Source organism: Haliotis asinina, chromosome 11 (assembly GCF_037392515.1).
Source record: "Haliotis asinina isolate JCU_RB_2024 chromosome 11, JCU_Hal_asi_v2, whole genome shotgun sequence".
NCBI lineage: Eukaryota > Metazoa > Mollusca > Gastropoda > Lepetellida > Haliotidae > Haliotis > Haliotis asinina.
The window spans coordinates 40,001,645-40,024,300 of record NC_090290.1 but is presented as its reverse complement, the minus strand read 5'-3'; the positions used below and the strand labels follow the sequence as shown (position 1 = coordinate 40,024,300).

Here is a 22,656-nt window from a genome sequence, read left to right as displayed (position 1 = left end):
TGAGTGAGTGAGTGTAGTTTTACGCCGCACTCAGCAATATTCCACGAACGCCAAAAGAAATACCAGTGCTGCTGTTAATATTCAGAAAAATATCAAAACGTTTTTGTTCATTACCACCACTTACATGCTTTCGGATATCTTGTACTGCATGGACAAGCTGATCTGAACATTGGCATGGTTAGGCCAACAGTAATTTCGACTTGCACTTCACTGATAGAGTTGATAATAACCCCAGGTGAAAGTGAGAAGTATTTCACAGAAAGTCCTACAGTGCACCACTCCCATTTGGCTCGGCACACCTGACCAGTGCACCAGTTCTGATTGGTTCAGACCTACAGACCAGTGCGTCTCTCCCAAAGGGTTCAACACTCCATGGTTGTTCGGCACTTCAGCACAGTATGGTGTTCCCTCTTATTTCTAAGATCTTATGACATCCAACAGGACAGCGATCTCTACTGGTTTAGCAGCTCCTGTTTGTGTGGCTCTCTCTCTCACCAGCTGGTTTTTGACATCTCTTCAACAGATTTTGTCTCCTTCTACAACGCCATCTATGTTTATCTCAGATACTGCAATATCTTCATCTACATCTTCCCGACTAATTATTCATGTCTCTCGGAATTATACACAGGATACTAGGGGTCATCATCCTTTTGACTTCCATCCGATACATTTCCATGCAATGGTAGGAAGAAGGAGAGAAGTGCATACCGTGAGATAGGATAAGTGTTATAAATATACAATTTATATTTGAAATTTCCAATTTTGTTCTGCAGGAGATGGAAGCATCGGTGGTGTGTCCTGGAGGTGAGACAGAGTGTCCATCAGGGTCCACATGTTGTCAGCTGGCGTCAGGAGACTGGGGTTGCTGCCCAATTCCACAGGTAGGATTCATTCTTCCTTTCAGAGCTTAATCTGCAGACCTCAAACTGGCTTTTTTAGCGTAAAACCTTGACCTATACCTGCTGTTCGAGGTGGGGTAGCCATAGTCAGAATGTTCACACCAAAGTCACAGGACAGATCTTCAGATAACTACAGTGCGTGAATCCAGTATCTTGTGTCCCCAGTGAAATACTGTTTAAAGTGACTACATCATACTCACTCACTATTTCTTTTAATACTTGAGATGGCAGGGATTGAAATTATTAGTGCCATTGTATAACTATAAGATGGCACAGCTAAGATTACAATGGCATAGTTAAATTCTTACCTGCGTGCCCTTATGGCACACTTAGGTCATCATGTCAGTGCCTATGAGGTACACTTGAAAAAACCCTTATTTCAATCCCTGGACGGTCTGTAGCCGTTAAAAACAGCATTAAATCAGAAAATCATAGCATACGCGAAACATTATCCCAATCTCAGCAATCATTTGACTGAACATTTTATGCATATATTTTCACTGTTTAATACCTGTATACCCACAGGCTGTGTGCTGCTCTGACCATATCCACTGCTGTCCATCCGGGATGACCTGTGACGTCAGTGCGGGAAAATGCAACAAGGATGGCATCAGCATCACCTGGGAGGACAAAAGGCCAGCTCGGGCCAGGAAGATGCAGCACAGTGGAGGACAAGCCAACCATCCTAGCTCAGACAAGAGTATCAAGTCCCAGAAGGACACCAAACCTCTTGGCAATGTGATGTGTCCAGATAAAAAGTCCAGTTGCCCAGACAACAGCTCATGTTGTTCAATCACTAAGACCCAGTTTGGCTGCTGCCCTCATCCTAAGGTAATTTAACAATTTTTGTCATTTCTCCAAGGTCCAGGTTGTGGAATTTTGACCTGTATACTTCCAGTGGCAACATTTATTGGCATCTTCCAGCCATGATAAGCTTGAATGAATATGTACTATTCTCATTCCATTTTGTGTGAGGTAATAACAAAACTTAAGGATGTGTTGTATTGCTAACATTAAATAGTCAGGGCATGAACTGATCAGTTCAAATTGTAGGACATGTGTTGCGCTGATCAGGTCAAATCTCAAGTCATGTCTTGTACTGATCAGGTCAGATTATAGGGAATCTGTTGTACTGATCAGGTTAAATTGCAGGTCATGTCTTAAGTCTCAGTTTGTACCCAACAGGTCTAATTGCAGGTCATGTCTTGAACTGATCGGGTTAAATTACAGGTCATGTCTTGTTCTCAGGTCAAGATGCAGGACAGGCCATGTCTTGTGATCAGGTCAGGGTGTGTGTTGTACTGATCAGGTCAAATTTCAGGTCATGTGTTATTCTGATTAGATCAATCTGCAGGTCTTGTACTGATCAGGTCAAATTGCAGGTCATGTGTTATTCTGATTAGATCAATCTGCAGGTCTTGTACTGATCAGGTCAGGTTGCAGGTCACGTCTTGTACTGATGACATCATATTGCAGGGCGTGTGTTGTTCTGATCACATCCACTGCTGTCCAGAGAACACAACCTGTAATGTTGCTCTCAAGAAATGTTTGCAAGGAGATGCGATGACTGACTGGTTTGAGAGAACTCCTGCAAAGGGTTCAGAAAAGCCAAGCCATGGCACACAGCCTCGCTATGCTGTTATGTGCCCTGATGGACAGTCGGAGTGTCCTGATGGTTACACATGCTGTAAACTTGAGTCGGGCCTCTATGGTTGTTGTCCCCTGCCTGATGTGAGTATCTGTGTGAAACCCTTGCTTAGTGCATCCATCCAATACACAATGATCAGATATTCTGTGTTATACTCACCTTCACACTGACTTGACATTGTGTCAACCTTCACCGTTACTGCATGTCAAAACTTGCCCATGCAACCACTCTTTCAGGTATAAAACAAACTGTCTTTACATTGTGTCATTCCACTACCACACTAGCATCAACACAAGGTCCTGTCAAACCACTGCAACACTGGCCTCAACACAAACTCCTGTCAGACCAACCCCTAAAAACCACTGGCATCAACACAAACTCCTCTCAAAGCCTGCCGCTGGCATCATACAAATTCCTGTCAAAGCCTGCCACTGGCATCAACATAAACTCCTGTCAACCCAACTCCTGTACACCACTGGCATCAACTCCTGTCAAGCCCTGCCACTGACATGAAGACACAATGCTCAAGACCTCATATATGGAACAAAGAAACGGTGTACAGTTAATCTAGATAAAACAAATATTGTTAGTATTAGGAAAGGTTGCCAGATATCCTCTAGAGGTCCTTAAATGATCAGCCTAAATTATTTACACTTATCTTAATCTTAAGTTTATATCTACTATTAATTGGAAAACATCTGTTACTGAATTATCATTAAAAGCCAGGAAAGCATTGATAAATCTTCTTTGAAATTGGTATGTTCATACCTAGTATTTCCTCTAAATGGTTTGATTGCCAAATTCACCCTATTCTTTTGTACGGATCCGAGATCTAGGGATTTCAGCAGTATGAATGCATAGAAAAAAAAATATACAATCGTGTCCCGGTTATCCGAACACTTGTGTATTTATTGAAATTGTCCGGATAAGCAAATGTTCGGATATTTGAATCAGGGGCCATATGTACAAAGAAACGTACAAAGAAACAAACATAGTAGGCATCAGGCATAGTCTTTATTGATTACACATAAACAAATATCAGGGCATACATAAAATGTCTCATACCTGCTCTTGCAGTAATGCTTGCTTGAAGAAATCAGTCATGGCTTTTTGCACTGTCTGTGTAGAAAAGCGAGGACTTTCGCTGGTCACTTCGTCACTGTCGACATTCACAAGATCATCGGCAGTAACAGTCACAGTTGCAACTTGTGCACAGGATCGTAGTGCATCGCGAAGTTCCAACAAGGCCATGTCCTCATTTGATTGGATAATATCCACATGACGAAGCAGTTAGCAATTGTCTTCTCACTCACAGCTGTCCAAGCTTGCTTGATCATCCGGATTAATTAATTATAGTGACCCACAAATTGACACGCCTCAAAATTAACTCAGTGTCACCTTGCTACTCAGAGGTAGTTAAATCTTCTCACGCTTCAAAGACTGCCGACTTCTTTGTTATGTCACGCGAGACCCTTGGTAATCGCGTGTTTAAACATATAGGAGCTCAGCCATCCGGATATATGAGTCAAAAATGTACATAATTTAGTGTTTTGTATGTAGAAATGACCGTACGATTACGGAAACCAGATTTCCGGATAGGTGAGTGTACTGATCAACGTTTACAACGTTATGAATTCGTTTTAAGGAATTTTCGTTCGGAAGCCGAGTTTTCCAGATATGTGAGGTTCGGATAAATGGGCCACGACTGTATCTGAAATATGAGAAATTTTTAAATGTTGGACCATCTACACCAAATTGTCTGGTGTATGGTGAATGTGGGAGGTATCCCCTGTATATAAATGCTCATATTCGGTGCATAACATTCTGGTTTTAAGATATTGTGTATGCAAGAACATAGACTACCCAGAAAGTCTTATAACATTCTTGTTCGTTTGGACAACATTGTTTAAGTGACATGGGCATCTCTTATATGAAATCTTCTGTTTACACATGGTTATGGTGTTGTATGGTTAAGCCAGTCAGTTTGTTTTTAACTCATTTTTGAGGAAGAAGTCATATGTTTAGTCTAGAATGGTATTAAATCATTGGTAAGAATTTACGGTATGATTCTTCTAGAATGTACAAATCACTACTTGAGTCTGTCTGTCTTTCCTAAAGTCAAATAAAGTAAGATATCCATATATGTGTTAGGTTAGGTTTGATCAACATAATGGTGAACCAGGAAGACATTTTTATGTTGAATGATGCAAGGAAAGTGCCCACTGTGTGATGTAGGTGTGGAAAATAAAATCCACGTTTTTTACTTGTTTGACCTTTTTGTAAATATTTGCATACCAAATACTTCTATTTAAGGCGCCTTCATGAGCTTTAAAACTGCTTCTTTCATCAACTGACCAGCATCTAATAATAAAGCTGTCCTACTATATTAATTATGCTCTTATTAAATGTAACAATATGATATAACGTTTTGTAGACCCGTCATATTTCACTACTTTTGCATAATTTTCTATCTGAAACATGAATTCATGTTTGGATCATAAATTACTACTTATTGCACCATACCTATCAACCATAATCTGTATGTATGACTCCAATGTAGGTTGGCTGGTGGCCTTTTGCACAGTAAACATTTTTGCCTTGAAATGGTTACCTAATACCTTGCCGATCATCAAGCACATTTTTGCTGCTGCTGCTGCTGCTGCTGCTGCTGCTGCTGCTGCTGCAGAATACTCATACCTTGCATCTAGAGTATGATGAACTGAACACCATGCTCTGTCATTGAAGATGAAGTGAAAATTGGTACAGTCACTGTAACAGAGGACAGATAATGAATCTGATTATTAGTCTAGAGTTCCACAAAAACAACAGTCTCCAGTTTGATCTGTCCATTTAATTTTGTATGATCAGTGCTCAGTGATTTTGTTTCAGTCAGAGTCTTGACTCCTTTCAGGTATGTTTCTTTGTGCCTTTATCCTTACAGGGGGTAATAGCATGTTAAAGGCATATATTACGCTTTATTGAGGCTTAAAGAAACATTTGAGGAAAATTAGACAAGATGTAACACATTTGCATTGTCAGAATTATTATTAACAGTATCTGGATTTCCAAGAGCCTATCTCAAGGAATCAGCTGGTTTATAGCTGCTGTTTATGTTTGTTGTGATGTATGTTTGTTTGATAGAACTGATCTTCAGTAACCCATTCTTGTTGTACTAGCAGGATCGGTTGATCAGGCTTGTTGACTTGGTCGACATAAATCATTGTATACTAGTTTAGTAGAACAGTGCTCATGTTGTTGATCACTGGATTGCCTGATCCATACCATACAGTTGGAATACGTACAGCATACAACTAAACTCACTCACTCAGTGACTGGCTGACATGCTGATCTGTGTAGCGTAGGACTGGGGAAGTGACCATAGTTACTTCATCCCTCTAGTTTTGTAATGGATAGGTTGGCTGAAAAAAACTTCTGATTAAGTACGTCAACTCAGTATTTGGAAAAGGAGCACAAGTGACAAAAGGGATTCAGAATCTGAGATGTTGACGTGCATCTTATCAAGTGTTTGCATTTGCAGGTAGTGTTGACCTGAAGGGAAAGTATTATGTTCTGGCACTATGAGGCATAAAAGTATTTGTTTGTTTGTTTGTTTATATTTCAGTTATATGGCAGATAAAAGTATTTGTTTGTTTGTTTATATTTCAGTTATATGGCAGATAAAAGTATTTGTTTGTTTGTTTATATTTCAGTTATATGGCAGATAAAAGTATTTGTTTGTTTGTTTATATTTCAGTTATATGGCAGATAAAAGTATTTGTTTGTTTGTTTATATTTCAGTTTTATGGCAGATGAAAGTATTTGTTTGTTTGTTTATATTTCAGTTATATGGCAGATAAAAGTATTTGTTTGTTTGTTTATATTTCAGTTATATGGCAGATAAAAGTATTTGTTTGTTTGTTTATATTTCAGTTATATGGCAGATAAAAGTATTTGTTTGTTTGTTTATATTTCAGTTATATGGCAGATAAAAGTATTTGTTTGTTTGTTTATATTTCAGTTATATGGCAGATAAAAGTATTTGTTTGTTTGTTTATATTTCAGTTATATGGCAGATAAAAGTATTTGTTTGTTTGTTTATATTTCAGTTATATGGCAGATAAAAGTATTTGTTTGTTTGTTTATATTTCAGTTATATGGCAGATAAAAGTATTTGTTTGTTTGTTTATATTTCAGTTATATGGCAGATAAAAATGGATCTTCAGCAACATATGATTGCTGTAAGAGGTATCTTATAAACAAGATCGGGTGGTCATGCTTTCCAACTTGGTTGCAACATGTCATCGTATCCCAGTTGTATAAATTGATGATCATGCAGATGATCAATGTATTGTCTAGTCCAGACACAATTGTTTACAGACTACTGTCAATTGTAACTGGAATATTGATGAGTGTGGTTGGAAACAAACAAACAAACAAAAGGTAGTTCAGTCTGAAGAGAGCTTGGTCATTGCCACAGGTCTGTTTGACATGTACGTTTACTTACCATAGTGTCGTTGCGCAAAAGAAAACCTTAGTCCTATGACAGTCTATGTTATGGTATGGGAGTTACAATCACCTTTGATCGCTTTGAACAACGGGACCCGTGAAGGTCCCGGGGTAGAATAGGCCTTCAGCAACCCATGCTTGCAATAAACGGTGACTATGCTTGTCGTAAGAGGCGACTAACGGGATCGGGTGGTCAGACTAGCTCACTTGGTTGACACATGTCATCGGTTCCCAATTGCGCAGATCGATGCTCTTGTTGTTGATCACTGGATTGTCAGGTCCACACTCGATTATTTACAGACCGTCGCCATATAGCTGGAATATTGCTGAGTGCGACGTAAAACTAAACTCACTCACTCACTTGAACAACGGCACCCAGGATCTCCTTTCATGAAGCACTAAGGTGATAGTAGGTCAGTAAAGTAACCTCAGTGGAACGTTAAATAATCCGAGTTATGGTTAACCTTCCTGAAGGTTTTTCTTGAAAGGAACCCCGGACTTCATATCTAAGTCAACCTGATCCAAATCAATATATGAATCTGAACATAAGTGATGTTTTTTCCAGGCTGTGTGTTGTTCAGACGGGATACACTGCTGCCCAGAGTACATGATCTGCAACCTGACATCGCAGACATGTGACGGAGAGAACGGCCACATCTCCCTTCCCCTTTACAGAAACACCCCATCCCGACCCCTCCCTAAACCTAGCAGCATCCAGTGTGGTGGTGGCTTTGAATGTCCGGATGGAAACACCTGTTGTCGGATGGTCACAGGCCAGTGGGGATGCTGTCCCATGCCACAGGTAACTGTATGATTATTGCTTTATCAGCGTTCTAGAAGTTGATGAATCAATCAGGAGATAAACATCATGTGTTGGCCAATTTCCAGGTGTTATTGTGTATTTGAAGCATGGGAATGCATTTGGAACCAACAGCGTCAGCCGGAGGTTTCAAATGAAATATTCCCATGCTTCAAATACTCAATAACACCTGGAAATTGACCAACACATGATGTTTATCGACTTTGTAAACAAAAAAGTAAACCAAAGGGGTTTTACTGTCTGCACTCGTTTACATCAAGTAGGGGTACAGCAGTGAAGTGTCATCAGCTGGCCGTTTCAACTGGTTCCCATGGTAGCATCTGGAGTTGCTCATTTGTGTTGTCATTCAAACTTTACGTCACAATACGATTTGAATGACGTCACCACTGTTGATGACACAACAAAACAATTGTTTACGTGTCAATACGCAGTGAACAGTCTTGCAGTTTCCAGGAATCTAATACCATTTGATCATGTTTTTCAACCAATCAGATTACAGAACACAGTACCTTTTGGTTTACAATACTGATTCATAGATTTTAATTTTAAGTTTGATTTTAATTTTAATTTTAATTTTAATTTTATGGATGACAGCTTTTTGTTTGTTGCAGGGTGGGGCATTTCAAATTAATAAGAGTGTAAAACTTGGGAACTATGCGATAAACAAGAAATTGTCTTGTATAAAGTTGCATGACCTCCTTTATAATGGTGTCAGCACCCACACCAAAACACCACACTCATTGCAAGTTGATTATCCACAGACCTTTGTTTTTCATCATCGTCACAATTTCTGAAATGCCTCGCAAAGAACCTATTCACACTCTTTTTAGAAAAACTATCTACTTAAACCCTGTAAAAACTTCTCTTCTGAAAGTGCACAGATATAATATGTTATGATTAGGATTATACTGTCTTTGTAGAGGACGTTGGGTAGCTCAGTGTTTAAAACATTCACTTGTTATGCTGAGGACCAGGGTTTGATATCTTATGAAACCCATTCCAGTTGTCCCCCGCTGAAAGTGGCCTAAAACTACTGCTTGACATGTATTAGATGAGCCTGTGCAGTACACGCGTTTGTGACAAGCAGGCAGGACAGTGTATGCAGACGAATACACTTGGTTGTTACAGGTACATGAGGTAGATCGGGGATTAAGCATGTGCAGTATATGCTGACCATGGCATGAAAGCAATGCCGCTTCTGTGTTTAACACATGTCCAGTAGTATGATATAACATTATAAACACGATTTACACGAAATCAATGTTTAGACGACAACCTGTTTCCCTTTTGTTTCTAATGGAATGTTCTTAAGGGCATTCCCTATATGCAAATTGGAGTCACTTGTCAGGTTGTGGCTCATCTAATACTCGTCAAGCAGTTCACCCATTCACTCACTCACTCACTCACTCACTCACTCACTCACTCACTCATAATCTAAGGCAGTTTCTTCTGTTGCAGGCAGTGTGTTGTCCCGACAGGATCCATTGCTGCCCCCAGGGTAGCACCTGCAGTGCTGGTTCCTGTATATCTGACAGCATCACTGTCCCCTGGGCAGTGAAGACACTGGCCACTAGGACTGTCCTGAAGACTCCTGATCCAGGCGTGTTCACCTGCAATGGCACCCAGAAGCAGTGCAATGATGGAGATACTTGCTGTAGGGCTGCACAAGGATACATGGCCTGTTGTACTTTCAGCAATGTAAGTCTTCCTTCCTAAAGACATCTTCTCGCAGTCCCATTTAGTTGTGCACCTTCAGATGTGGGGTAGCCTAAAGGTCAAAGTATTCGCTCATCATGCCGAAGCCTCGGGTTCGATTTCCCTTGTGGATACACTGTTTGAAACCCATTTCTGGTGTTCCCCACTGAAATGCTGGAATATTGCTAAAACTAAAAGCAGCACAAAACCTCACTCACTCACTCACTCTGATGTAAATATGCTAAACACTCAAATTCATGTTTGTTTTCAAATGGCTTTGCAACGACAACCACTAAAACTGATATAGTTTCTGATTGGAATATCAAACTTCAGAATTTGTAGCCAAGAGGACATTGTTGCCATTGGAAGATAATTCCTTGATCTGAGCAAATTTATGTAAAACTGAAAATCTTTCACAACATGAATGAGCTAATTTTGTTACATGTCACCTTTATCCCCCTCACTCATGAAGAAACAGGTTACAGTTCGTCATCAGCAGCCCATGTCTAACAAAATAGGTGACTAATGGGATCGATTGGTTAGACTTACTGACTTGGTTCATGCATGTCATTGTATCCCAGTTGCATACGGGGGTGGTGGGGTAGCCTAGTGGATAAAGTGTTCGCTTGTCACGCCGAAGTCCCGGGTTCGATTCCCCTCACGGGCACAATGTGTGAAGCCCATTTTCTGGTGTCATTTTAAGGACAATGTATATGAATTATTATTACAGTCTTCAGAGACATGCTATAGCTTGGTTTGTCCTGTGTCATCTTATGAATAAATTATATTCTTGTTTCTGAACAAATGGTTTTGAAAGCTCATTCAGAAAATTTTTTTATGTGAGTATTCATTTTGTCCAACACCAGGCTGTGTGCTGTTCGGACGGGACTCACTGCTGCCCACAAGGAACCACGTGTGATGTTGAGAGTGGACACTGTCTTCAGTCTGACAATGAAAGGTCTATTGCATTGACCTTGAAAAAAGTGGTGTCTCAGGTAAGAAGAAAATGTTTTTATTGGCAGTAGTAGTGAGGATTAATGAGGAAGTGTCTTCAGCGATAAAAGGAAATGATAATGAAAAAATCGATCCACAGTGGCAGCTGTTCCTTGAACATGTCATTCATGAAGAGCTTTCTGTCTTGAACATGAATATCCACCAAGAGATATATGCCTTGAAGATAGATGTCATCAAGAGCTCTACCCTTTCACACAGATGTGTCTCAATAGCTCTGTCCTCAAAGATGAGTTCATCATGGAAACCCTGCCTTGACCATGAGTGTTCATGGATAGCTCCACCTTGGTGTTTCAATAGGTCTTCCTAGGACATATGTGTGTCTCAGTAGGTCCTCCTAGGACATGGATGTGTCTCAGTAGGTCTTCCTAGGACATATGTGTGTCTCAGTAGGTCTTCCTACGACATGGATGTGTCTCAGTAGGTCTTCCTAGGACATATGTGTGTCTCAGTAGGTCTTCCTAGGACATGGGTGTGTCTCAGTAGGTCTTCCTAGGACATGGATGTGTCTCAGTAGGACATGGGTGTGTCTCAGTAGGTCTTCCTAGGACATGGGTGTGTCTCAGTAGGTCTTCCTAGGACATATGTGTGTCTCAGTAGGTCTTCCTAGGACATGGATGTGTCTCAGTAGGTCTTCCTAGGACATGGATGTGTCTCAGTAGGACATGGGTGTGTCTCAGTAGGTCTTCCTAGGACATGGGTGTGTCTCAGTAGGTCTTCCTAGGACACGGGTGTGTCTCAGTAGGTCTTCCTAGGACATGGATGTGTCTCAGTAGGACATGGGTGTGTCTCAGTAGGTCTTCCTAGGACATGGGTGTGTCTCAGTAGGTCTTCCTAGGACATGGGTGTGTTAGTACGGGGGGAATTGTCATTTTCTGATGACCCTTTTTGCAAGAGATGTTGTTTATCATCCATTAATTATCAACCAATCAGCAAGAAAGGAACTAATGACTTGAAGGACTCTGCATTCAAGTCAACCATAAGTGATTCCTCATTGATATCCCGTCACAAAATCACAAGACGTCACCCATCCAAATCATCGTTTGTCCGTCAGAGCAGTCTCAAATCCAAAAAATCTGTATGGACAATCTAATAGACATCAATTTATGTTATTCCCAGAGCACAAACCGGCAGAAGTAGGTTCTTATTAATCCTAATGTCAGTAGAATTGGTGTCAAGGTGGAAGAGCCTGCTTGTCTCCTTTTGTTCATAACAAGTAGTTGAGCTTATGTTTAATACTGGAGAACACAGCATGTGCACAACGGAATATCTTGGAGCAAGTACTATTTGAGTGGGGTTCACTGAAGGTGCCGGGTGTCTCTCGCTTACTTGAGCTTCGGTTGGGTAGTCAAATAGTTAAACTAAAGCATTTGCTTGTCACATAAAATACATCAATTCCCCACATGGGTACAGTGTATGAAGTCCATTTCTGGTGTCCCCTACCTTGATACTGCTTGAATATTGCTAAAATTGATCTAAAACTAATCTCACTCACTCACTCACTATATACTTGACCTTGTGATGATGGTAAGACAAATTCTGAATGGACAACTGTGCATCACTGACACCCTACACCCTATTGTTGCAAGTTTTTTGATGACAATCCTTTTAACACATATCTTGTCGTCACGGACATCAATGATAGCCCACGTCAATGGTTACTGTTATGGGTTATTGCCTCTACCACGAGGCCCAATCTCAATCCCATAGAGCATGTTTGAGACACTGTGGGTCACAGAATATGCCAGAAAGATACTCCAGCACAAAATCTTGATGTATTGGAACAAGCCATCGAACAAGCATTAGGGCAGTTGGGTAGGCTAGTGGTTAAGGTGTTTGCTTGTCATGTCATAAACCAGGTTTCATTCCCCACAGTAGAAAGTGTGAAGCCCATTTCTAGTGTTCCTCATCATGATATTGCTGAAATAATCAAATGTAAAATTAAGACTGACTATTTCACTCACTCATTCACACTCACAAGAATGGAATACAATACCTAAGCATCAAATTCTACATCTCAGAGTGGAGGAGGGTGTGGAATTACATTTGGCAGAGGTTACACCAGATATTGACATTGTGCATGGTTATTGATACTTGTGTGATTCTTTGTGAATTATATGCCCAAACCTTCAAACATGCTGCACTTGTTAACATCATATGACCATAGTTATCCGCACTCAAAATGAGTCACTTTTTCAGCCATATTTCTCTTCTCTGAATTAAACGCAATTTTTTGTCCTTTTTGCTTTCACACTTGCCTTTTCATTATTCTTCAGCAGGACTCAGTTCAGTGTTTTGTTACTTGCACTGGTACAACCAGATATTGCAATGTTCAACCTAGTTAACAGTCTGCCTTGCCCCAGGTGCAGGTCAATTTTAGAGTGGGTAGCCATGTGAACAAAACATCTAGATAATTCATTTGCATATTTCGTTCATTACATATCGCAGTAAAAGCAGTGCAAGTAGGTTTTCATCTCAGGTTGCTTTGCTAGTGTTAATAATGACATGTTGGAACTATGCAAGATATCAGGTGTTGGGATATTTTGAAATTTCTTTCCATGTATATATCTTCAAAGTATGTACAACTATAAAGTACTACCTTTTTTTATCATAGCATACATAAAATCACATTATTAAGGACAGTTTTTGATAGGTAAAGGTATCAACCTGCTGATAAGTTTACCTCTCTGTAGATATATTTCACAGGAAGATTGATACAAGCTTGATTAACGCATCTTGAAAATATCATATATATATATATATATATATTATACGTGAGGATGATAATAATTAAGGGGTCGACTGAAGAAAAAGAAAACAGCTTGCACCATGTTCATCCTTAGGTAACAAATTTGTTGCACCAGACAAAAAGAGGTAGCGCTGTCCAATGTAAAATTATATCACATGGTTGAGTTTTGGTATTGATGATTTAGGGACTGTTCCTAATTTATTTATGGGGGGTGTGATGATGATTTTATATGGGGGTCACAATTATTTTGTTCTGGGGATGTAGGAGATCAGCAACTTTGTGCACAAAAATATTTGATGGCATATAGAAGTGATACGCTGTTGACTGCCATTTATTTAATGATCTAACCCAGTGTCACTACAAAATAAAATAATATGTATAGGGCCATTTCCTATTCTCACAGGTGTCCTATTCTTGCAGTAAACACATTTTCTGCCGAGGTTGCCGATGCGTGGTACTTAGCGGTTGTTTACATCTTTGACCGGTAACTAGGAAGTGGCCTAAATCTATGAATTATCAAAATTGTGCAGTGTAACCAATATTCGTGAGTTTTAATCAACTTGGAAAAATCGTAACTTTAGCCGCCCTTCCCAGTAAGATTCCCCTTCCTTACACCTAATAACGTTACTTTCTCATTGTACCGCGAGAATAGCAGACGCCTCGAAAACTCAGCTGCGGACGACCATGTTTTTCATCAAGCTCAAGTGAGATAATACACTTGATGGATCAAGCAGTTGATAGATGCAGATGTTAGAGGGGGAATCTCTTCATTTAGAAACAGCAAGCATACATACGAAAAGAACTGTTTATATTATCTTTTCAGCTGATATTTGTAAGTACCGCGAGAATAGGAGACGCCAGTATACATGTGATCCACTATTTATTATCTGGTAGTCTGTAAGAAGCATTAACTAAGAAACCAGGTGGTATTACCCTTTCTAAACCTAATTTTATCTTTTTTAATCTGGCACATATGATTATTTTCAAGTGTACAACTTAATTAATCTTTATGCAACCAACCGTATAAAATGTGTTGTGTTAAATGGTCTGTCTTATGAGAAGATACCAATGAGAGTTATGATACAGAGAGCATATATACGTGCTTATCTTACCTTGCTCATAAATGTCGCTGTCTGTTTGGCTAAGTGCTCTCCTATTATATAAGTTGTTCACTGGTCACGAGGGCGGCATCAAGGGTACATCAAACCCTGGGCCCCGAGGAACCAGTGAACAACGTATTTATTCTACCGAACCCCTGTGTTGCATGGCTGTCAGATCCTACACTTCAGCCAACCTGTGTGAATCAATTGTTTCGAATCTTACATCTTGATGTTTTCCCCTCAGATATTGTTAATGATTGTGTAATTACTGCTGTGTAATTCCCCTTCTTAGCATTCTCAAGGAACTACATTTAGATGTTTCATCGAAATTTATTCATTGGAATGTGAGGCAAAACTTTTTGTAGCCATTGGTAGATATTGCAGACTACACAAAACAGAAAAACAGATTTAGAGTTATCTCCCTTTTATTGATTTGCATTCGCTAAACATCAGTAATTTCCTTGAATCATGCGTGATTCACTGTTATTCGAGATAAAGGAGTACTATCACAAAGTACCACATGAGTTGCTACTTGTAAGAGGGGTACATTGTAAATTATAGAAGAGTGCTTAGCCAATCAGAAATGACATTTATGTGTCAGGTAAGATAATTTTCAATGTACCCCACTTACAAGTGAGGTATATTGCAATGGCAACTCTACTCCCTGGTAGTACTTCTTTAAACATAATTAACAATGAAAAGTCAAGTGGACACCAGTACATTGTGACATACAAATTAGCTTGCCCAACAGAAAAAAACACCAGACTGGGATGTCGGGCAATGGCTTATTTCCACCTCTGTAATTCGAGTACTGAGGACCAGTGTCAATGACTGGAAGCTGAAAGCAGGGGATCTGGTTACCCTGGTAACTCTTGGAATATTTTAACGATAAGGAGATCACACATGTATAGTTTCACACCTAAGACTTATCACGTGATGACCTCAATCATGGGATGCAGCTCACGGGACTCACTCACATGGGCTAATATTGCAAACACTGCAATAGGTCTTGGATCAAGGGCAGACTAAAGGTTGACTGACTGATTAACTATCAGGTGTCATATGATAGTGCTATAGATACTGTATGATAGTGAGAATAATGAGATCTGCTAAGACGGTAAATTGAACAGGTGTGGCAGTAGGAAAATCAATACTGAACAGCAGAAAAATGCAACTGTTTTCTAAATCATGTTTGTAATGAGAAGACATGCATATGTAATTTTTATAGCAATAGTAATCACTAAGTCTTCTCTTCAATGATATTTCCGTATATTGATCTTTTAAGGCTTCCTTTTTCTCTTAGATATTTCAGACCTATGAATGTCAGGGGTAGAATAGGCCTTCAGTAACCCATGCTTGGCATAAAAGGTGACTGTGCTTGTCATAAGAGCCGACTAACGGGATCAGGTGGTCAGGCTTGCTGACACGTCATCGGTTCCCAGCATCAGTGCTCATGCTGTTAATCAGTGGATTGTCTGGTCCAGGCGTGATTATTCACAGACCGCTGTCATATAGCTGGAATGGGTCTGAGTGCGGCAGAATTCTAAACTCACTCACTCACTCTAATTTAGTGACCAATAACAGAAAGAGGCTTTAATGATTTGTTAAACAATGTTGCATTGAAGGCAGCATTTGAATTTCCCTGAACTTAAGAAGTTTTGTGCAGAATAACAATTTCTTTTCAAACTGCCTGCTCCTTCATTATGGGACAATTTCTACACCTGTTCTTTGGCACAGTATTGTCACGTGTTTCAAAGTACAATATACATCAAGCAAACGGTAACATAGGCTTTTTCTAATTATGTTAAAGTACATTTTCCAAAGTGAGAAAAAAATCAATCCTTTACACTGCAACAACCACTTAATCTGATTTGTGAACTTTGGCAGTAGATACCTGATACCTGTATTATCAAGTGACCTTGATGATAACTATCAAACATCCCATTGTGGTTATTTTTACTCATATATCAGCCCACAGACAAGGACAGGGCATATCATCTTTAGCCATGATGTGGAAGGTTGTAGTATTAGCGCTGGTTGGGATTGTGACTGTTTCGACAGTAAGTACCTTGTAACACGGTGATAACATATTTGTGGCTGCACATTGGTGTTAGCTGTTGTTCTTTTGATAACCTGATATACCGTTATCCCAGTGTCAGGGGTTCTAGATGATGTAAGACAAAAATGTATTTTTCATCTTTTATGTCATTTAATGTTTTTCTTTCACCGACTTTGAGTTATAAAGGATACATTCATCTATTTCACACATGAAAATCAAATGTTTCCTTCAAAAATAGCATTGATAACATCGTATCAGCAAAACTGTTGCCACCCTCCACATTCTGGGATTTTGTATGGCTCTTCAACAGTGATTCTTACTTTTTGCTTCTCACTGCAAGAGGGTGTTGTCATCATGGGGCTTCCTTCTTTAAAAATTGCCTATTGCTATTATTTTTTATACTTGTGATAAATTTTGCATCTGAGGTGATATTACCTATCTCAGGTAAATTATATTGATGTTTGTGTGTATTTAACTTAACTTCCTGATTTCTAATGCTCATAAAACAACTCACAACAGCCACTGGGCGTCTGCCCTGCCATTCGGCGTTTGCCCTATAAATGAATCACCAGAACTTCGAAGTTTGGGTATATTGTAAAACATGTAGAATATCTTGTGAAGAGGACAAGGGTGTACTAGATCCCTATTAGCTTTAGATGCGAATAGCTGCAAAATTGCTGGTGCAGCATAATGCAACAAATCAGTGTTATTTATGCAATGAGTGCAGGCTTAGAAAATGTTTCATATGTGCTCAACACATAGAGTATTTTGGAGTGACAGTCTTATTGAATTGGTAGGTAACAGTAAAATGTGCAGTGTCCATATTTAGATCATTAGACTATGTAGCTAAAGAAATATACTATTTGTCCATATTTAGTTTACATACATCATGTTGGTACAATATTTCTAGTTTATTGTTATGTTTATTGTAATTTGATCCTGATGTCGATCACTGGAGTGTCTGGTCCAAATAGGAGGCACCCATCTTACAGCTGAAAAAATGTGGTGTTTCATTTCAAACAACAAATAAATCTTGTGAACATATATTACGCTCGTGTAACCTTTATTAGTGAATATAACGGAAGTGCGTCAGAATTGATATTTTAAATGCATGATTTCATTTTGTATATGCACTGATTATTTTAACTATTTATTTCACAAACTGAAAATGCCAAATATTCCACTTGTGAATGAAAGGTTTGTTTACGGAAGCCATTTGCAATCATCACCCATTCATGTGCCCACCTGTTTCGTCGATTACGTAGCTGGTTACTTTATGTCACTATGTATGCAAGCCCACTGCATTAAGTATTGACACCAAGGAAAGCAGACAACGAGAAGTGAGGACGTTGGTGTGAATGGTATCTTCTTTACTTGACATTTTGTTAAAATAAAATTTGGCAATGATGGTATTGGTGATCGGGCTATTTATCTCAATGATGGAAAAGTATATTTAGTGTACTTGTGTGTAATGTAGAGATTCGGAACTTTTTGTCAGAGAGGCATGGCATTGTATGTACATCAAAAGTACCGCTTCATCAGTTAAAACTTTATTTACAAGTTGGCATAATAATTTCAGGGATCCATTAATCAAGGTTATCCACGAATTTTGGTTGTGGCTCGGTACAAACATTGAAAGTGTGTAGTTTTGAATTACATTGAATTACATGGAAATGCAGTTGAGCTTTATTTCAGGGAATTTGAAGTCTACAGCTTTTTGTTATCATTTTCTACTGGGCAGAGACATGTTAATAACTTCATTTCTCATTTTTTGCTGCATTCATGCATTTTACTCTCTGTAAACCCAGACAGTGTTAATATCCAGGTACTTTCTCTTGTGTTGGTGTAGTGGGTTACTAGTGGTTAAACTGTTTGCTTGTCACTTAGAAGATCTGGGTTTGATTCCTCACATGGGTGAGATCTACTGCTGGAATATCTTATTTTCCAGAATATTTGAAAAATGTTCAAAACATATTTCCTTCACATTGTCTTCTATTTTGATAAACCTGTGAAGGTCTGGGGTAGAATATAGACCTTCAGCAACCCATGCTTGCCATAAAAGGTGACTATGCTTGTGGTAAGAGACAGGCTCACTGACTTGGTTGACACATGATGTTGAGATGACTGGTCGCTAGGTGAACTGTGAAAGAGACATACTGACAAGACTTTGGTTGCTATGTGAATCTAAAATTAGGGATGTGGGCACAGCTTAAGTTGCAGGATGAAATGTGAAGAAGAGATGCTGACTTGTCAAAACCTACTTTCATCTTTGCCTTATTGCAGGCTGTTGATGTCAACAATGTCATGTGTGACTCCACCTACGAATGTCCAGATGGAAACACCTGTTGTAAACTGTCCTCTGGCCAGTGGGGATGCTGTCCACTTCCAAAGGTAATGAGAGCCATGGTCTAGGGTAAATGATCACCATAGGAAAGCAGTGATTCAGTCAGCATCTGAAAATGCTCTTTCTTTTTTCACTGAGTGTGACCCTGTGATATTCTGTTTCCAGGCTGTGTGCTGTTCTGATGGAATTCACTGCTGCCCCGAGGGAACAACTTGTGATACAGCATCCGGCAAATGTAACAAACAAGATGGACTCTCTATCACTTGGTTCAAGAAAACTGCACCCATTGTGAAGAATGTGGAAAATGTAATGTGTGACTCTACCCATGAATGTCCAGATGGAACCACCTGTTGTAAACTGTACACTGGCGAGTGGGGATGCTGTCGTATGTCAAACGTAAGAAAGTTAATGATCTTTGATTAGTGTTTTTCTGGAAATGCTCTTTCAATTTTCACTGAGTGAGGTTCTGTGATATTGTTTCCAGGCTGTGTGCTGTTCTGATGGAATGCATTGCTGCCCTGAAGGAACAACTTGTGATCTCGCATCCGGCACATGTATCACACAAGATGGACTCTCTCGCATGTGGTTCAAGAAAACTGCACCCATTGTGAAGAATGTGGAAAACATAATGTGTGATTCTACCCATGAATGTCCAGATAGAAGCACCTGTTGTAAACTGTCCTCTGGCGAGTGGGGATGCTGTCCTCTGCCAAAGGTAAGCAGGTTAATGATCTTTGAGAAGTAATTTCTCTGGAAATGCTCTTTCTGTTTTCACTGAGTGAGGTCCTGTGATATTGTTTCCAGGCTGTGTGCTGTTCTGATGGAATTCACTGCTGCCCCGAAGGAACAACTTGTGATACAGCATCTGGCAAATGTAACAAACAAGATGGACTCTCTATCACGTGGTTCAAGAAAACTGCACCCATTGTGAAGAATGTGGAAAATGTAATGTGTGACTCTACCCATCAATGTCCAGATGGAAGCACCTGTTGTAAACTGTACACTGGCGAGTGGGGATGCTGTCCTCTGCCAAAGGTAAGAGAGTCAATGGTCTATTTTAAGTGATCTTCTGGAATTGTTCTCACTATTTTCAGTGTGTGACATTGTATCATAATTTTTAAACTTGCCCTGCCCCAAGGTATGCACTGCTGGGAGGACTTCTATTGACCATGTATGAAAGTGTGCAGAATATTGAAGAAAACACACCACCGCTGTGCCAATTTACACTCATCAGAGGGGTACACAATTTACACTCATCAGAGGGGTTCATTTTTGTTGAAGTAAAGTACCTTTGTCTGAGAGTGTGGGTTTGAATCCCGGTTGAGTCTCAACCAAAACGTTCTAGAATCTGTACTTTACTAAGAAAGTGAAATCCCAAATGTGAGATATGTTGCATTTGACCACTTTCTAAATGGTATCGTGTAATCAGTGTTCCTCTGGAAAACCCTTACATATTCAGACCCTTATAACCCCCTTCTGAGTATGCCATTTCAGTCTTCTCAACTGTCTCATACAGCGACACTTGTTGGTTTGGCGCTCTCCCTAACCACCACCCCTGAGCGCTGCTTTCTTTGCCAACGGATTATCCACTGGTGTCCTATGTCTTTTTGGATCCACTCTGCCTCCAGTGCAGCACTTAGGTCCAGTGCACCACTTCAGGCTATGCTTTTATCTCATCCATTGGGATATGCATCCACTTCTTTACCCTTCAGTTCCGGACACTAGATCAACTGTACCTCCTGTGCCTTCAGCTTTGCCTGTTGTTACACCTGCGATTACTTCTAGACCTATTCTGCTGGTGGCTTGGAATCCATCTCCAATGTTTCTGCGTGTAAGCCCTTTGATTTTGATTCCATTTTCTGGGCAGTGGCCTGGTCCTACTGCACTGGTTCACTGTTTGGATGAGGCACTTGCATTGGCCATTGGATTCTGTTTTGACATCTGACGCCAGTGTCGTGTCACTGCAATTACTACTTGGAGTCAATCACCATCGGTTCTTCTTACTTGCTATGACAGATACTGTCTCTATTACGTTTCCTCCCTGTGCCTGCTTTCACACAGATTGCATCTTCCTAAGATGAGGAATTTGGTAATCTCTATAAAGGCAAGCTTTGCTGTGCCTTGCTTCAGCTTGGCCTCTTCTCATGTGCATGGCTTACACTGATTGTGTCCCCTCCTGTGAATGATGATGTGTTGGGGATGAAACAAAGAGCGTATCTCCACTTTTGTTGGAAGACAGAGAATTGTAGCATTTGGATGACACTGTTTGTAAGATTCTGGCCTTCTTAACATGGTCTTAATAGCGATGGAAGCTGTGGCCTTGTCTCTATCTCTCGCAGTCCCCACTCAGCAAGCTTTTGTTCAGGCTTCAATGGTCTTACAGCAGTAGCAATAGTTTCAGAACATCCTCAATCAGCCGGCCCACTTGCTTTCATTTCCAAAAAATGGGTGTGATATAGAGATATCCTCTCCAGTTATCCTCTTGGGAGGACTCACTCCACACTGACTGTTTACTTCAACCCTGGTCAGGTAGATCCCTCTTCAGTGGTGCTATACATGATATAGTGACCAATGTTGGACAAGATGCCCACCTGCAAGACCTCCGATTTGAGGATCTGCCAGAGGTCACTCAGGTCGTCAGTGTCACACCTTCATGGCTTCACAACCAGTTCCCAGATCCTGTCCTGCCTGCTATGGATTCTCTGGAAGGTGGAAGGCTTGGGCTTTATGCCCTGCATTGGACCATCTTGGATGTCCCCTCCTGTTGTCCACGCTGACCAAGGGGTTTCAACTCACTGTGATCGACAACCTGCCTCTAACTCTTCATCCGGACCACAGGAAGTATCACGCTCATCATACAGCAGTCCTGCAGTCCACCATAGAAACACTGATTCAGAAACTTACTATAAAATCCATGGGTGCAGTTCCTGCCGATCCGGGGTTCTGTACCGCCCATCTTTCTGGTCCACAGGGCAGACTTTGTCGAGTTGAGGCATTCCTCAAGACCATTTTCAAGCTGGGCGATCACCTGCACGTCCCAATCTTTCTACTCATTGCAAGTTTGTCCAATTTGTCTTTGTGGCTAATGACACAGGTGACGAAGCCTGTCACCAGGTTTCTACATCGTAACGGCATAATCTTTGAGGCATACATATAGGCAAGTGCATTCAGGCAGAGACCGATCATGCCCTTTTGCTTCATCACATGAGCCTAACATTTCAGCTACTTCACCAGTTAGGCATGCTCTTGGACATGCAGAATTTAATCCCCACATGCCGCGTTCAGTTAATCAGGGTGGTGTTCGACACCGAGGTCAGCAAATTCTTTGTTCTGAAGGCTTTCTACAAGATCAGGCAGTTGGTTTTCCTTTCACTGTCTCAACCCCATACTCTTCGCCAGTGGCAGAAGCTTCTGAGCTTATTGCAATCAGCGCTGGCCTTGACTCTCAGCTTCAACTTCGACTTCCAACTTCAGCTTTGGCCTCTGCAAATTTTTCTGGTTTCGTACTCCAGTTTACGATGAGATTTTGTCGCAATAAATCAATTACCAGGACAGCCGGGTCACACTTCACAACTCCGCTGTTATCTTGAGCCCTGATGACTCAGAAGATCTCTCCATTTGTCCTGTCAAGGCATCGCAGGTCTGCCTGGCTACTTCCAAGGACTGATGCAGGTTGCACAAGAGACCATTTATGCCTCTATCGACTGCCTCAACTACAGAAGTCTCTCATACCACTCCAGCATTTTGGTTGTGATTCACCATCCTTAGCAGTTTTATTTACACACACCTTCCTCCGCTTACAGTGGCCAGCAGCCACAAGACACA

The 22,656-nt window shown here is 40.4% G+C and overlaps 1 protein-coding gene across 2 annotated transcripts in view; it reads left to right on the top strand.

The window, feature by feature from the left end:
• LOC137256569 (zonadhesin-like) overlaps nt 1-22,656 on the top strand; it is an 81,400-nt gene that overhangs the window by 44,744 nt on the left and 14,000 nt on the right. For both annotated transcript variants that reach the window (XM_067794435.1, XM_067794434.1), the window contains 9 exons: nt 774-881; nt 1,425-1,730; nt 7,619-7,855; nt 9,332-9,571; nt 10,435-10,563; nt 18,771-18,878; nt 18,997-19,227; nt 19,316-19,546; nt 19,636-19,866. In XM_067794435.1, coding sequence (XP_067650536.1) covers nt 774-881; nt 1,425-1,730; nt 7,619-7,855; nt 9,332-9,571; nt 10,435-10,563; nt 18,771-18,878; nt 18,997-19,227; nt 19,316-19,546; nt 19,636-19,866 — 1,821 coding nt within the window. The remainder of the gene's footprint in view (nt 1-773; nt 882-1,424; nt 1,731-7,618; nt 7,856-9,331; nt 9,572-10,434; nt 10,564-18,770; nt 18,879-18,996; nt 19,228-19,315; nt 19,547-19,635; nt 19,867-22,656) is intronic.